At 40.5% G+C, this 16,959-nt stretch overlaps 1 protein-coding gene across 2 annotated transcripts in view; it reads left to right on the top strand.

Moving 5' to 3' along the window:
• Positions 1-16,959, top strand: part of tln2b (talin 2b) — a 136,383-nt gene that overhangs the window by 37,198 nt on the left and 82,226 nt on the right. For both annotated transcript variants that reach the window (XM_088996139.1, XM_088996138.1), the window contains exons 2-6: positions 9,785-9,955; positions 10,042-10,139; positions 10,275-10,404; positions 11,589-11,744; positions 13,402-13,544. In XM_088996139.1, the coding sequence (XP_088852265.1) occupies positions 9,820-9,955; positions 10,042-10,139; positions 10,275-10,404; positions 11,589-11,744; positions 13,402-13,544 (663 nt within the window). In that variant the 5' untranslated portion in view covers positions 9,785-9,819. The remainder of the gene's footprint in view (positions 1-9,784; positions 9,956-10,041; positions 10,140-10,274; positions 10,405-11,588; positions 11,745-13,401; positions 13,545-16,959) is intronic.

Below are 16,959 nucleotides of genomic sequence, written 5' to 3'. Positions count from 1 at the left end.
GAGGATCTAACACTTAGCTTGCTCAGATCACATCTCACACTGGCGCAAGGTGAGACAGCTAGTTGAACGCAAGGTATTTTATTCATGTGTGAACATTTTCTGTCAAACTCTCATTGTATATACAGTAAAGTCTCGTTATATCGATATCGGATATATCGATAGTCCCGGTTATATCGATACTATTTCTATGCACGCGCGGAGAAAATTACATGCAAACAGGGTCGGATATATCGATAGTCCCGGTTATATCGATATTTTTTCGGACTCCCTTGAATATCGATATAACGAGACTTTACTGTATATATATTTTTAATCATTCCACTGATTGCCGCATTTGTGTTCACATGAATGATCAATATTAGGGGGACGTGCCTCACTCGTGGCCAAGAATCTAATGCATGACTAGCGCGCCACATTAAAAGTGAGTGGAAGAAGAATGTCCATGATCACACCCACAGTCGCGCAGCCCTCGTCTTCCTGGTATGACAGTATGTTCCAAAACACACAAAAAAATGCCTGAGACCAAAGACATGTATGTGTGTTTTTCTACCCGACTGAACTGCATTTGTCTTCTGCACACATGAGCCCTGAAAAGCTCAGCCCTGATGTACATAAACATAACGTAATTCATAATGCATAGTGAACGATGTCTTCATGGTAGTAAGTATGGTAAACGATACTCGGTCTGCTGTAATGCGGTCATTATATGACAATGTCGTCATTAATATTCTCAAAGTCAAAGCATAAATGTTGCATCATCATAATTTGTCGATACTATAAATGTCACATGGCTCACTAAGGCGACATTTGCTTGACACTTGCTCATGACATGATGCTTTTAGGGAAGCTATGTTCTGACAGTGGTTCAAATGCGCAAGTCAGAGGTGTTCAACGTTTGGCTTTGAGTCCCCAAAAAATTAAAAACACATACATTAATTAATAAAGACCTTGAGCTTTATACTAATGCCAGATTAAATTCAAATTCTTACTGCCGTCTAGTCTTACCGACTATTGCCTACTGGAGCGAGAACTCATTCATTTGCATAATGGCCAATTTTAGATGGTAACATCCTCTTAATATTGTTTAACCCCATAATAAAAGTTTTACGGAAAAGATTTTGATTGATTGCAGTTTTAGAACTGACAATTTGCCCTTGTAATCAATAAAACCATTTAACCCTTTTGATAACCATAATCCAAAAAAAATAGATTTTTGGACGAAATGTTTATGATGAATCATTTCATTGGCTTCTAAGAAAGGTATATCAATCAAAAAATGCAGAAATATATTTTTACAATATTTATAATATTGATCATAAATAAAATATAATCCCTTATTTCTATTGGTTTTATAAATAAACCCATATGTGCTTCCATTCGAAATAGAATACTCCAGTTCTTTGTACTGATGGTTAATTATAATATGGATGGATAATCAATGAAATAAAACGTATGCAACAAAATCGTACAAACCACTTTGCCCGCTTTCCATCCGAAATGGAAGTTTTGATTTTCGTCCTTTTTATCTTTTTCTTGCTAAATAGAACAGCGATAAAGCATGTCCATTCTGGCCGTATTCTCAGTGAAAATGAAACTTAAGTAATGAAGCGCAAGTAAAACCTGTACCGGAAGTGACAAACCAATGTAAGCTGATCACGTGAATGTAAAGTGACCTTGAGAGTTTTGAAAGGCGCTTATAAATGAAATGTATTATTATTATTAATGAACGTCAAGAAAATAAAGCACATCCATCTGCTGGTCAACTATGGGATAGCAGTTATAAATACATGTACCAGCAGCATTTACACCATAGCTGAAGAGTTTATACAAAAGAATACAAACATAGGAAACCATTTTTAGGGATATTTACGAACAAACAAACGATATAAAACCGAGCAAAGTAATGTGCACTCAATTGAAGTAATTCTGATGCAATCTTCTGTTGACAGTCAAAAAAATGCCACTTGTCGCTAGATATCGGAGGAATGGCGTACTAACTTGTACCGACAGCAAATTTGGCAAGAAACTTTCCTATATTTTCTATGAGTAAAAATTTATGGCGGTACTCATTTGTACCGTCAGTATCAAAATGGTTAAAAAGAATAACCTGGTCAAATCTCATGGGCAGATCTCTTTCCAATAGGAACGAAACACTACAAATCCATTCCAATTTGAAGGGAAGAACACCCAAACAATCTCCACAAAGATGAATTTGCATGCACTTGCTGCACTGCATTGATCGTGGCAAAAAAACAAAACAACAGTGATAATAATCCACTGTAATAATTGTGTACATTGCCGCATGCAAGTGTTTTCACTTTTTCATCAGTGTGCCAACATAAACTCCTCCCTCGACGTTATTAATGGGGGAAAGACAAGTTGACAGAAAAACGTCTCTGCGGACTCATGTGCTACTTACATAGATTAAGGTATGAGCTGTTAAAGACATGCACAATGATTTTTCTATGTGCCACAAATCAAGCATGCGTCATGCTCGTAATTAAGATATATTTAACGGGAGCTGATTGAAACACCAAAGTCTTGCATACAATTATGGGACACTCTCTAAAGTGCTTGAAAATAACAATAAAAAACTCGTAAAGTCGGTCATTAAACTCAGCACAGATCAAAACAACCGACCTTGACATCACAAACTATTCTCTGCATCCACCAAAACCAGAACGGTACATATACTGGAGCAACGATGAAAAGTTTTCTTCAGCCGTCATCTGTACTTCTTTGAAGGTGTCAGACATTTTGCTCCTGATCCGAAAAGCTTTGTCAGCGAACTAAAATTTTGCTGGTAGCTCTGTCCCTATATACATATACAGTATATCCCTAATGTCCAGGGGTGGCGTCCAGACCTCTGCTTTGTTAGGTCCCTGCTCTATGTTTGGGGAGAGCAGAGGTCTATTCCCTGAAGCTTATCTGATTACTTTTGTCCTGACTGTTTATGTTCTGTGATTGGCCCTGATTGCCTCATTCACCCTGGTATCACCTCATCAGAATGATTTTATCAACATCGCAGGGATAATGCTAGCAGGGATAATGCTAGTGGGCCTCAATCTGCAGTACATATGCACCTAAAAGCTACCAAACATGTATTTGATGACAGTGAGGCTAAAATCTTAAGGAACTAAAATAGATGGTTTAAAAGGGGAGTAAAAGAAGCTAATTTTATAAAACAGTAAAACCCTTCACTAAATTGCCATGGTGGTATGAGGTTCAATTTGGATCGTGCTTACAACAGACTTCTGAGGCCATTACCACGTAGGCTTAGTCATGCTGATGAGGTGATACCAGGGTGAATGGGGCAATCAGGGCCAGTCATAGTACATAATCTGTCAGGACAAAAGAAGTAATCAGATTCGCTTCAGGGAATAGTCTTCTGATCCCGTCAACCTTAAAGCAAGGTCCTATCAAAGCAGAGGTCTGGCACCACCACCTCTGGACATTAGGGATATACTGTATATATTGGGCCACAGCTACCGGCAATTTTTTTGTTTGCTGACGAAGATTTCCGGATGAGGAGCGTAACACCTTCAAAGAAGTACAGATGACGGCAAAAGAAACCTTTTCATCGGTGGACCACTCCTGTACGACTGAGAGCTTACACAGACATACACTGTACCAAACAAACCTTTTCAACAGCCATGTGACTCACCACCTGAGTGCCTTTTCCTGCAAAGACATCTCAGCCTCAGGGGAGGCACAGTGGGCGTGCAGGAAACTGACCTTGCCTTCAATCGGGAAAGGGGATAAAAGGCCCTTGTTGGACTCGACTTCAGTCAGTGTTGAAAATACTCGGAAGAAAGGCTGGGAGCAGTTTAACCTTATTGACATATTGGTGGTGTTCTCGATGCTGTTCTATCATTCTGGGCAAACATTGACGTTGGGATGGAATTCAATCATTTTGATACCAGTGACATACAGCACAGCACAACATAAACCCTGCAACTTGTGAGCCTGGTTAATTATTAGAAATGGTTCGGAGAACGGACGGACCGATGGATGATTTTGCACTTGTATCGCACTGCTTGTCAAAATTGCGCTTGAATCAATATCAGTCATGCCTGAAAGTGATCCCACCAGGGCCACTTTTATATTCTCTGTAATCACTGCTTGGTAGTGCATCAGGAAAACATTTTATTCATTCATGCATCATGCACAAAGATGCTTGGTTACTATTCGATCAATACCGTGTCTCATGTGATCTCTGGGTAACCTTGAAAACATTGTAACACTGTGGGGGTGGTTGAGCAGAAAGGATTTCATAGAACACGCAGTAGTTGGTGCATTTGCTAGGAAATCTAAGATTCTATTGTGTTGCAATGCTCATTGTCTAAAAATGCTAAATCGCTATGTTCACTTACTCCTCAGGTCCTGAGGTCTCGGGTCTGCTGACCCGAAATTATTAGACATGCCAAAAACTACAGAAACTAATCAGAGGCTCGAGCCTTTTTTTCTGCTGGTCCCATTAGTTTGATGCTAGCCACCATGGAATTTATGCTAATGCTCTGGAATCTTTTGTTGAGGAATTAAAATCTAAACATCATAACGCACATAAGTTTTGGAAATGAGTGTCAGGCCTTCTTATTTGTAATATTTCACTGAGAAGTTAACAAAGTCATTAGCTTGATGCTAGCCACCAAGCAATGTATGCTAACGAGCTGAAACCTTTTGTTGAGGAACTCAATACTTAAAGGACAACCGACTTCAAATGACTTCTACTGAGCGTATTTTACAAAGATTCCACCGCATTACCTATATTTTACGTTTTAAGACTCGTGCTGAATATTCAGGACATCTTGTTTTTGAGTTGGTGACGATACCTACCGTGATGTCACGGTAGGTATCGTCACTGACCGAGAAAGTGACACACAATGCATTTTGGGTACTTTGTTTGGTCTGAAAACTGTGTTGATCCATGTTGATGGCGAAATTAGAAGGAAAACACATAAATAATGTGATGGTGAATCGTGTGTTGCACCAAGACTACTATTTGATACTCACTGACACAAATTCCCAGCAGACAAATCAGCCCATTTCCAACGGAGCTTGGGCGCCATCTATTCGCCAGCATTTTCAGGGACGCTACATGGGCCTCCTGACGGCTCGAATTGATATGGGAGGACTTCTTTAATTGATTGCAAACATTTATGCTTTCCTCTTCAGAACTATTTGAATCATATTCATAACTGGATGAGGAACAAGAAAGCATCTTCTCCGAATCTGAAGCAATTGTTTTGATTCTCGAGCAAGGCAAGACGTCTTGGCGCGATGTCACGAACAAGGGGGCGGGACCTTCTGAAACTCGCCATCCCGAGGTCATTTTGAAGTAGTTTTGGGACATTTTAACTCATTTTTATTGGTGTTTTGCATTTGACTAAAAATATCTGCCTGCGTGTTTTGGGTATATTAGATGCTATAAAACGTTTTTCTGATGTCAGTTAGGAAACAAATTATGGTGTTGGTTGCCCTTTAAGACTTAATGTCTTAACCATGATGGATGAACACAGGATTGATTCAATGACAGCTGTATAGAAATGTCATAGCACCTCCTGTGGCAGGCCATCCTTCTTTAGCAACCTCAGGAAGTACATCCTCTGTTGGGCCTTTCTCAGGATGTCCTGGGAGACTGTGATTCCTAGGAACTTTTGTGAAGTTCCCGGAGGTGTACAACCTGTTTTGTTTCTTGACAAAGCAAGAACATGTAGATTTCATGGTATTTATTAATGAAATGGTTCCTGGTGACAGGGCCAAAATCGGTGAACTTCCAGTCGTCTGACATTGAATCCTGAGTGAGGTTCATCAAAGCCTGTGAGTGTGAGTGGTTATCGCTCAATCTGTGCCCTGCAGATTGGACCTAACCTCCTTCCCACAGTCAAACGGGATCGGATTCATCCCACCCCGAAAACAATCAGCAGAAAGAAAATGGATGAATGCAAATTGCCACCCATGCTTGAACGTGTACTTTGCTACATTACAGTGTTTCCAGCAGGATGTTGGTGAAAAATGGTCTCCCACTTGCGTATGCTGAGGGATTCTAATTATCCACCGAGGTTGCATCGTGTGATTTCTGCCCCGCTTGCTCTCTTGAAGTGACGGATGATGCTTAGAGCACCATCTTACAAATGTGCCACAGAGCAGTAAACTTGAACGAATGAATACCATCACAAAATAACTTTGTTTATGAGTAGACAGGTCTCATAAGCATTTGTCCATATGCAGTATGTTTGGCCATAAAGAGAATGTGTGCATTTTTCTGTGATCCTGTATTTAAACCTGAGTGCTCGCCCATTTTGTGTTTTCATTCTGCTGGTGGAGTATTTACGGAAGCGCTACGTGTGACAAAAACTGTGTGACTTCTTAGCAATCCTGCACAAAGGAATGTTCATGCAGTGCTATTACCTCGTCTTTCTTTGTGGTTATTTTTTCAAAAACTCATCAAAAAGAGGGTTGTCGGAGAGGAACTGTGACAGAGGCTCAGGCACCCTCATTTACAACGTCATCATGTCGGAAAATGGACTTTCCAGATTTTCTACTCGGACTCAGCAAGGTTCCTTAATGATGTGTGTGCAAAAATGTTTCTGAGAACATGTCAGATTCATTTTATTTTCTCCCCCTTCCATCTGAAGAATATATCAACATTGGATATTTTTCATGCAACAAATACTCACCACTATTTAGCTGTTGACTTCTCATCAAATAATAGTAATTAGACAACACACTGTAGCAAAAAAAAAAAAAAAAAAAGTTAGTACCACACCCTACCAAGTGATCCAAAAATAATAAATCCAGAATGAATCACAGTTTTCCATATGTTGGCTGCTAGGGAGTCATAGCTAAACTTCACGATAACTACAGTATATTCTGCTGAGTCATTTTGTTCATTAAGGCCATATCGTGTTTGGGATCTGGACAAATATAGGAAAAATAACACCTATTGTATTGCATACAAGTTAAAGGACAACCGACACCATCTTTTGTTTCTTAACTGACATCAGAAAAAAGTTTAATAGCATCTAAAATACCCAAAGTGTCCCAAAACTACTTCAAAATGACCTTGAAGTTTCAGAAGGTCCTGCCCACTTGTTCGTGACATCACGCCAGGACGTCTTGCCTTGCTCTAGCATCAAAAAAATGGCTTCAGATTCGGAGACAATGCTTACTTTTTAGTCATCCAGTTATGAATATGATTCAAATAGTTCTGAAGAGGAAAGCATAAATGTTTGCAATTGATTAAAGAAGTCCTTCCGTATCATTTTGAGGTGTCTGGACTCCAATGTAGCGTCCCAGAAAATACACAAGATGGCGCCCAAGCTCCGTTGGAAATGGGCTGATTTGTCTGCTGGGAATTTGTGTCAACTGGTATCAAATAGTAGTAGTAACCATCGCGTTAATTGTGTGTTTCGCCATTAACACGCATCAAAACAAAGTTTTCAGACCAAAACAAAGTACCTAAAATGCATTGTGTGTCGCTTTCTCGGTCTGGGGCGTTCCAGACGTGACGTTACGTCAGGCATCTTCATCAACTCGAAAACTAGACTTCCTGAATATTCAGCACGAGTCTCAAAGCGTAAAATATAGCTATATGCAGTGGAATCTTTGTAAAATACGCTCAGTCGAAGTCATTTGAAGTGATTTTACAAATTATGAACAGAACTTTTCCGAAGGCGTCGGTTGTCCTTTAAGTCTCGCGATTTGATCCGGAGACTTCCGATTTTGACCACAATACTCACGCCTCCCGGTTGCCGCCCTCCCCCCTTTTTTTGCCACTCTCTTTTCTCACCATTTTGTAACAATGCCATTCGCACCGATTTGGAAAGTGACCGAACGAATAGCCTCAATCGCCGTCATTTTCTGCCGCCGCTCGAAAAAGCGACAATCGAGAATAGCTCATCTCACAGTGCACTTGATCTCATACGTTCGAGAACAGCAGACAAATAAACATGGCGGATAGTAGCAGCGAGAGTCCAAAACAAGATATGAATGCAAATTTCAGTCGGGTTGGCAAACTGAATATTCTTGGATAAAAGCAAATGATCATGAAGTATCATTTGCATTCCATTCAATATGTTGTGTGCAAAGTTTAGTCAGCCATGGTGAAAAAAAACGATGTTGCGAAATAAATGTTTATACTAATTGGATAGATAAATAAACAATGAAAGCATTTTTATGTTTTATTAACTTCTAATTGACACTTTTGTAACACTCACATTTTTTTATCACGCACAACAGAGTCGCGAGTACGAAAATCTCCCGATTTATGATTTCTGAAACTTCACATGTATGCTAGTAGTGAATGAATCTAGGCGCTTGTGGCAAAGATGGGCAAGGAGGAAAAAAAAAGCTGTGTTTTTTTTGCCCATATAAGTCTCGGAAGCCCCTGAGCCGCTTGACCTGTGTTGCTGAATGTGACAAAACAACCCACTAATTTGTCTCACAGCGCAGACTTGCTCATGGGGTAGTGAGAAGGCAACAGCAGCAAATAATGATGCGGTGGTGGTGGAGGAGGAATGTCATTTTCATTGTTTTCGCTCCGCTTATTCTTGTCTATATTATTGAGGTTTTATCTGTATGTTACTTACCTTGTTTGGGGGCGGAGAGGGGCAGTGCATCTAGGTACACAACACTTTTTTTCCCCCAGCTAAAAATGACTGCAGGGGCATAACCGAAATAAAGCCATTATTTTCCTGGTGGTATTTTCTATTGCGACTCTTGTTGTATATGTTGAAATATGTACGCCGTGTCATTCGAGACCTCAAATGCTCATCAATTTCATCCGGGTGCACAAAACAAAACAAATAATGGCCTTTATAGAGCATAATAAAATGTATTATTATTACAGTAAAGTCTCGTTATATCGATATTCAAGGGAGTCCGAAAAAATATCGATATAACCGGGACTATCGATATATCCGACCCTGTTAGCATGTAATTTTCTCCGTGCGTGCATAGAAATAGTATCGATATAACCGGGACTATCGATATATCCGATATCGATATAACGAGACTTTACTGTATTATTATTATTATTATTATTAGTAGTAGTAGTAGTAGTAGTAGTATTAGGTATTAATTAATAACCTCAACCCACCCTCCTTAGCTGATTATTCTGTGTTTAGCTTTCATGGTCGGACTTTAGTTCTTCTCTACAGAGAACGCAGGTCAACAGATAAGTAGGCCTGACGCTCTATTGTAAAAATTATGTGCGTTATGACATTAAGTCTTTAGTTGTGAGTTCCTCGACAAAGGTTTCTAGCCCCGTTAGCATACATTTCATGGTGGCTAGCGTCAAGCTAATGTTCATTGTTAAATTCCCAGTGATATTTCATAGATAAGTATTCCTGATACTCTATTATAAAAGTTATGTACGTTAGGACATTAAGTCTTTAATTTTGAGTTCCTCAACTAAAAGTTGCAGGCCGTTAGCATAAATTCCATGGTGGTTAACATCAAGCTAATGTTCTTTGTTAAATTCCCAGTGACATATTACGGATATGTGGGCCTGACGCTCTATTATAAAAGTTACGTGAGAAATGATTTGCAAATTTCCTCACTGTGGGACTATTAAAGGCTTTCTGATTCTTTTTGATGTGCGTTATGCCGTTAAGTCTTTACTTTTGAGTTCCTCAACATAAAGTTCCAGCCCGTTAGTATAATTTCCGTGGTGGCTAGCATCAAGCTAATGTTGTTCGTCAAATTCCCAGGGATATATTGTGACAATATGCGAGGTTCGTGTGGTATACTTGACATGCGGAATTGTTTTCTACTCTGTTAGGTGTGTAGGCTAGTGAGGCCATTTCATCCCCCAAGATGGTGGGTTTGTCAATGAAGATCTGCGTGCGCCAATGCAACGTGGTCAAAACGATGCAATTTGAACCATCCACACCTGTGTACGACGCCTGCAGGATCATCCGGGAACGTGTTCCAGAAGCACAGTCTGGACAAGGTTCACGGACACATCCAAATTTAACGATAGATGTTTATTTGTAATCACTATTTACATTCACCTTCCCCTGTTGTGCTATGCTTCAGCCTCCGATTATGGTCTTTTCCTGTCTGACGATGATCCCCGGAAAGGAATATGGCTGGAATCTGGGAGAACCATGGATTACTACATGCTACGAAACGGAGTAAGATTAAGTAGTAACGCGTGAGGCGGAGAACTGTCAGTTTTCACGTATCTGTTAATATGATTACATTGTTACACCGTGCCTTGCGCGATATTCCTCTGCAAAGAACCATTTATTTCATCTTCTGCTCTGCAGGATATGTTGGAGTATAAGAAGAAACAAAGACCACAGAAGATCAAAATGCTTGACGGCGCTGCAAAAACAATCATGGTGGACGACTCCAAAACGGTCGGGGAGCTTCTTGTTACCATATGCAGTCGAATAGGTGAGTAATCATCCTCTGCAGCCGCGGCCGATAAGAATCTTTTTTTGCCCATCGTCCAAGACTTAAATTATTCATGATCTATTTTATTTTTAGTCCTATGCACAGCCGTTATCACATACGGAGTGTTTTATCATGTGGTGTTCAGTCTATACTTGGACAGCAGCATTTGTTAGGTAATAAAAGTGTTGCCGTGACAATGGAAAAAGTCCTTATCGCCTCTTGTTTGGGAAATAGCTAACATTTATCACATGGAGAAGACAAAGTAGTCCTCCAATGGCTCAGGCTCCTCCCAAAACAATTTTTTTCTTGACCCTCTCTAGTTACTTTTAATTACAGTTCACAGAGAACCGTGAATGTGATGAAGAACATCAAGATTATGTCATACTAATTGTTAGGGGTTAACCCGTCTGTATAATCCAGTCTTCAATGTGATTGAAGTTCTTCTGCTGGTAAAGCAATTTGGCTCGCAGTCTTGGCACTGCTGATTCATTTCAGCATGACGCTTATCAGAATGTCTTGATAGCTCATCCTCAGTCCAAAACAAATTGAAATCATATCTGTCCACAATAAAGCTTTGACCATCGCCTCTACCTTCCCATTGCTAATTAACTCATTCACTGCCATTCACAAATTTATTCGGGAACTGAAAATATGACGTAGAGCGCCATTCAGTCATGCTTGGGTTCCGATAAAGCGCTGGCCATGGCCTCCGGCAATGTTTTTTTCTTTTCCACAAGGGGGCAGCATTTCCCTTTTTTCCGTGTTAGCGCTTTGTTGCAGCTTCAGCTGTTGTTAAAGCGCAACATAAACCAATATGTATGTATTGCATTGTAATTTGGACAAACTCTAGACACATATAATTTAGGAATTAACTTTTTTTCTGATGAAAGAAGAGAATCTAAGGTTTATTACGCTGTATTGAATATAGTCCTAAAACTCAATACTCTGTGGGTCCTGGAATTCGAGTGACAATGACAAAAACCCTGGCACTGGAGTGGACACATTTTTGCACGTCTGGTAGTGAATGAGTTAATGTTTTTTGCCCACTTTTCCCATATTTCACATTTAAAAGACCGAATACAATGGAAAAGAACAAAGTGTAGAGTTTATTCCATCCACAACACTAGTTTCTAAAGCCATCTAATCACCCTGAAAATCATTCCTGACTTGCTTCCTGCTTTCAGGAATCACCAACTATGAGGAGTACTCACTCATTCAGGAGGTGCCGGAGGACAAGAAGGAAGACGGGATGGGAACACTGAAAAAAGACAGAACGCTTTTACTGCGAGATGAGAGGAAGATGGAGAAGCTCAAAGCCAAACTACATACAGATGATGATTGTAAGTATCGGCCATCAATAGCATCCTATTCAATGCGATTATTGTATGACACGAGTGCCTATGTTGTCATCATTATTAAAATTGCATGAGAGTCAGTTTCAATCCCTCAAGCTTTTTTTGAATACTTCTTGAGTGAAAAAAAAATCTTCAACCAGTACCACCACAGCCAAGACAATTTATTATGCAATACAATAAAGTTCACAATATGTATTGATTCATACAGAGCTTTAACAGCAACTGAAGCTATAACATAGCGCTTAAAATGGACAGGTATCATATACAGGAAATAGCAGTCACAAAATTAGTAGAAAGCACCAGGGAGTAAAACCAAGATGAAGTTGGTATCATGCTGAGTCGAATGCCAAATAGTACAAGTGAGTTTTGAGACGGCTTTTAAAGAAGGTAGGGTAGGGGGCCAGGTAGGGGGCTTGCCGAATGTTCAGTGTTAGGTCATTCCAGAGAGTGGGACCAGCAACGGAAAAAGCTCAATCCCCTCTTAGCCTCCGATTAGTTTTTGGCACGTCTAATAATGTCTGGTCAGCAGACCTGAGGCGCCGGGAAAGTGTTTCGGGGTGGATGAGCTTGGAGAGGTAAGAAGGGACGAGGCCATTTAAAGATTGTAAGACAAATAATAAGATCTTGAAAAGAACTCTAAAATGTATCGGGAGCCAGTGAAGGGATGCCAGAGTATGAATTATATGCTCCCTCAGATGAGTACCAGTTAAGATTCGAACAGCAGCATTCTAGACCAGCTGGAGACACTCAAAGGACAACCGACACCATTTTTTTGTTTCCTAATTGACATTAGAAAAACGTTTTATAACATCTAAAATACCCAAAACACACTGGCTTTTTTGTCAAATGCAAAACACCAATAAAAATGACTTAAAGTGTCCCAAAACTGCTTCAAAATGACCTTGGAAATGGCCAGTTTCAGAAGGTCCCGCCCCCTTGTTCGTGACGTCACGCCAGGATACTCCAGACACAAAACAATGGCTTCAGAGCGTTCAGATTCGGAGAAGATGCTTTGTTGTTACTCATCCAATGATGAATATGATTCAAATAGTTCTGAAGAGGATAGCATAAATGTTTGCAATCGATTAAAGAAGTCCTTCCATATCAATTCGAGCCGTCTGGACTCCAATGTAGTTCCCAGAAAATGCACAATATGGCGCCCAAGCTCCTTTGGAAATGGCCTGATTTGTCTGCTGAGAATTTGTGTCCATTTTTATGGTGTTCCCGCAATTGGTAGTGTTGGTGCGACACACAACGATTCACCATCACATTATTTATTTGCTTTTCCTCCTACTTTCACCATCCACATGATGTTTTCAGACCAAACAAAGTACCCAAAATGCATTGTGTGTCACTTTCTCGTTCAGTCCATCAAACAAGACTTCCTGAATATTGAGCGCAAGTCTTAAAACGTAAAATATAGCTATATGCCGTGGGATCTTTGTAAAATACGCTCAGTCGAAGTCATTTTAAGTGATTTTACAAATTATGGACACAACTTCTTCGGAGGTGTCGGTTGTCCTTTAAAGGAGGATTGGCTGACTCCAAAGTAAAGCGCATGACAGTAATCAAGCCGAGATGTGACAAAGGCATGAATATACACTTAATATGTGTGGACTGACACTGTATATCTATTGCGCAGTGAACTGGCTGGACCACAGCAGGACCTTCAGAGAGCAGGGGGTGGAGGAAAACGAGACACTGCTGCTCAGGCGCAAGTTCTTCTATTCGGATCAAAACGTGGACTCACGGGACCCCGTCCAGCTCAACCTGCTTTATGTCCAGGTAGGAATGCAACATACCGAAGCACTTGTATCTATCATAACATAGTTCAAGCTCAGTAAGATGTTTGCAGACTGTGAACATGATAGGCACCACACCGGGCATTAAGCCCTACTGCGTAACTCCAGTCAAAGAGAAACTATGCCATTCATCGCCCATGTGGTTTAACAACAACACGCCATGAGAGAAGAGATTTTAACCCAGCAGCACATTTACGGTGAAATAGACTGGTAGGAGTACCACATGGGAAGATGAGAAAATAAAGTTGCCAGATAGTGTGATGGACTATTTAATATAGCTTGTGGGATGATATACAGTGATACCTCGGTAAACGAACCGCTTGGCTTACGAACTTTTCGGTTTACAAACGTTCCATTTATTAAAATTTTACCATGGCATACGAATTTTACCTTGGCAGACGAACTTTTTCCGTACACGGAGCTGCCTCAATCAGTGATGTGTCGTTTGCGAACGAGCCCATTCTTCTAACAACAAAATGGTAGCCGACTGTTTTTGTCCTCTATTCCCCGCCCCCAGTCTTCGGTTAAAGCCATGTGATTGGTCAAGAACGCAGCAGTGAGGGGGGGGAGTGGTTTAAACATTAAAGAGACAGGCAGACGACAATGAGAGAGGTTCAACTATGATAGTTCAACGGCAGAGTGTAGATTGCAAGGTTAAAATATCCCAGCAATCAGGCTCCACAAACAACCCGCACAAGCCATATGTACACTTGATGCAAAAATCTATCAACCCAGCTAAACAGAACACAATTGATGAGGAACTAAATAAAATTATCACAGAGAAAGCGCCTATAAGGCATCATTCCTCGAGGTTACGTTACGTTCCTCGAGTGTTTAATGCTGATGAAACGGCCACTCCATTCCATCAAGCCATCAATGACCATCACAAAGGTAAATAAAACGACTTTATTATACTGTACAGTTTATTTCTTTAATTTTAATAGCATAACACATTTATCATACATAAAATAAGGTATATTTTGTATAGTTTTAAAGGACAACCATCTCCGGACAAGTTCTGTCCATAATTTGTAAAATCGCTTCAAATGACTTCTACTGAGCGTATTTTAATAAGATTCCACCGCATATAGCTATATTTTACGTTTTAAGACTCGCGCTGAATATTAAGGAAGCCTTGTTTTTGAGTTGGTGACGAGTCCGTACGTGACGTCACTAAAGGACCGCCCCTGACGACAAAAATACACATTGTAGCAGTCCTTTCATCACGTCAATGTATTTTGCTGTACTGTTTGGTCTGAAAACCTTGTGTTGCACTCAAAAGCCGCCAGAAGAGGGCGTCCAAGCTCCATGGAAGGAATTTATCAGCCTGTGGAAATGGGCTGATTCATTCCTCATAACAGCGGTGGCCATTTTTGGGCGCAACATTCCCCCCCGCCCATTTGCCTCAAAATGACATGGAATAAATTATTTAATCGATTGCAAACATGTATGCTTTCCTCTTCAGAACTATTTGAATCATATTCATAACTGGATGTGTAACAAGAAAGCATATTAATGTTAAGCAGATTCCTTACTTACAGACAGTGTATTGTCGGTGTTCAAATACCTGACATGTTTCGGCGACTACTTCCGCCTTCGTCAGAGTGTCACGGATGTTGCTGTGACGCGCCATTTTCAGCTGGTGTTGCTATGAGGGCGTGACCTACCTGTCAGAACTGACAGGCAAGCCACGCCCCCCGCTGTCCGCTCGTCCCTCCAGGATGCTGCTCCAGGTAGTAGAGAGCATGTAAGCTCCCTCATCCCTGTTGATGGTCCTTGGTCCTCGCTTTCGGATTTCAATGGCCTCCCTGATCCAGCGCTGATGTTTGTTGTCTTCGGTGCGGATGACTCTGGCCTTCTCCCAGTCCATGATGTGGTTCTCTCTTTTGCAGTGGTCCGTGATGGCTGATTTATGGTGCTCCTGTTGTGCTTGTTCTTTTATTGCTCTTGTTTGGATTGTTGCCGTCTCCTTCTCGCACTCGTTCTTGTGCTCTTTCTTTCTTGTATTGAAACTCCTTCCTGTCTCCCCGATGTATGATTTATTGCATGACTTGCATGGGATTTCATATATTGAGTTACATTTGTTTTCCGGGAGTATTTTGTCCTTTGGGTGTACCAAGATTTGACGGAGAGTTGTGTGTGGTTTGACCGGTGTGTTTATGTTGTGTAACATTAGTTATCAAGTAGACAGGATGAATTTAGTACAAAGAAAGCATATTCTCCGAATATTATTCTCCAGCAATGCAAGACGTCTTGGCGTGACGTCACAAACTGGGTGTGGGACTTTCTGAAAATGCCCAATTCGCAGCTCAAGTTTTTGCAGATTTTGGACATTTTAAGTCATTTTTATTGGTGTTTTGCATTTGAGTAAAAATATCATACTGCGTGTTTTGGGTATTTTAAATGCTAGTTAAAACGTTTTTCTGATGTCAGTGAAGAAACAAAAAAGTGACGTCGGTTGTCCTTTAAGGCTTAGAAAATTATAAAGTAGAAAATTATGTTTTATGGGGAACTGGGCACGGACTATTCTCATTTTAATGATTTCCTATGGGAAATTAATTTTTGGGAGACACACTTTTCGCCTTACACACTCTGTCTGGGAACCAATTAAGTTCGTAAGCCAAGGTATCACTGTACTCTTATTTGCAGATGTCTCAGAAGACAATTTAATGACTAATCTTGGAAGATAAAGTTAAGCTTCCTACTCCTATTCTTCTCAAATTGTGCTTCAACCTAACTGTTTATAAATGGTGGGTACCCTGCAGTCACTGAAGGGTTCCCCGAGGGCTGTTATCTACTCATCAGTGTTTGCACTCTGCTCACATCACCACACTCCCGTTAGCTTCTCCTCTCCAGGGAGAGTATCCCACTGACACAAAGCAGCAGACACTCATGCATGGAACAACTAGTTTCAATTTTAAAGAACGAGAAAAAAGGCTTCTGCTTGAGAGTAAAGTTAAAGTACAGCCTGTAGGTTGTGAAGGGCATTGTGTTATTTTATTTTTCTTGCTCCACAGCTTTACTTGCTTTGGTGCTCTCTCTATTAAAGGACAACCGACGCCCCCAGACAAGTTGTGTCCATAATTTGTAAAATCACTTCAAATGACTTCTACTGGGCGTATTTTACAATGATTCTACCGCATATAGCTATATTTTACGTTTTAAGACTCGCGTTGAATATTCAGGAAGTCTTGTTTTTGAGTTGATGACGATTCCTGACGTCACGTCAGGAACGCCCCTGACCGAGAAAGCGACACACAATGCATTTTGGGTACTTTGTTTGGTCTGAAAACTTCGTGTTGATCTGTGTTGATGGTGTGTTGCACCAAGACTACTATTTGATACTAGTTGACACAAATTCCCAGCAGCATGAGAGATCGTCAGATGTGCCGTGAGAA

The sequence above is a fragment of the Hippocampus bargibanti genome, linkage group LG05, assembly GCF_051943395.1.
Source record: "Hippocampus bargibanti isolate YZ-2025 linkage group LG05, ASM5194339v1, whole genome shotgun sequence".
Classification (NCBI taxonomy): Eukaryota; Metazoa; Chordata; class Actinopteri; order Syngnathiformes; family Syngnathidae; genus Hippocampus; species Hippocampus bargibanti.
The sequence above is the reverse complement of the archived record's forward strand: the minus strand, read 5'-3'. Positions and strand labels throughout refer to the sequence as shown.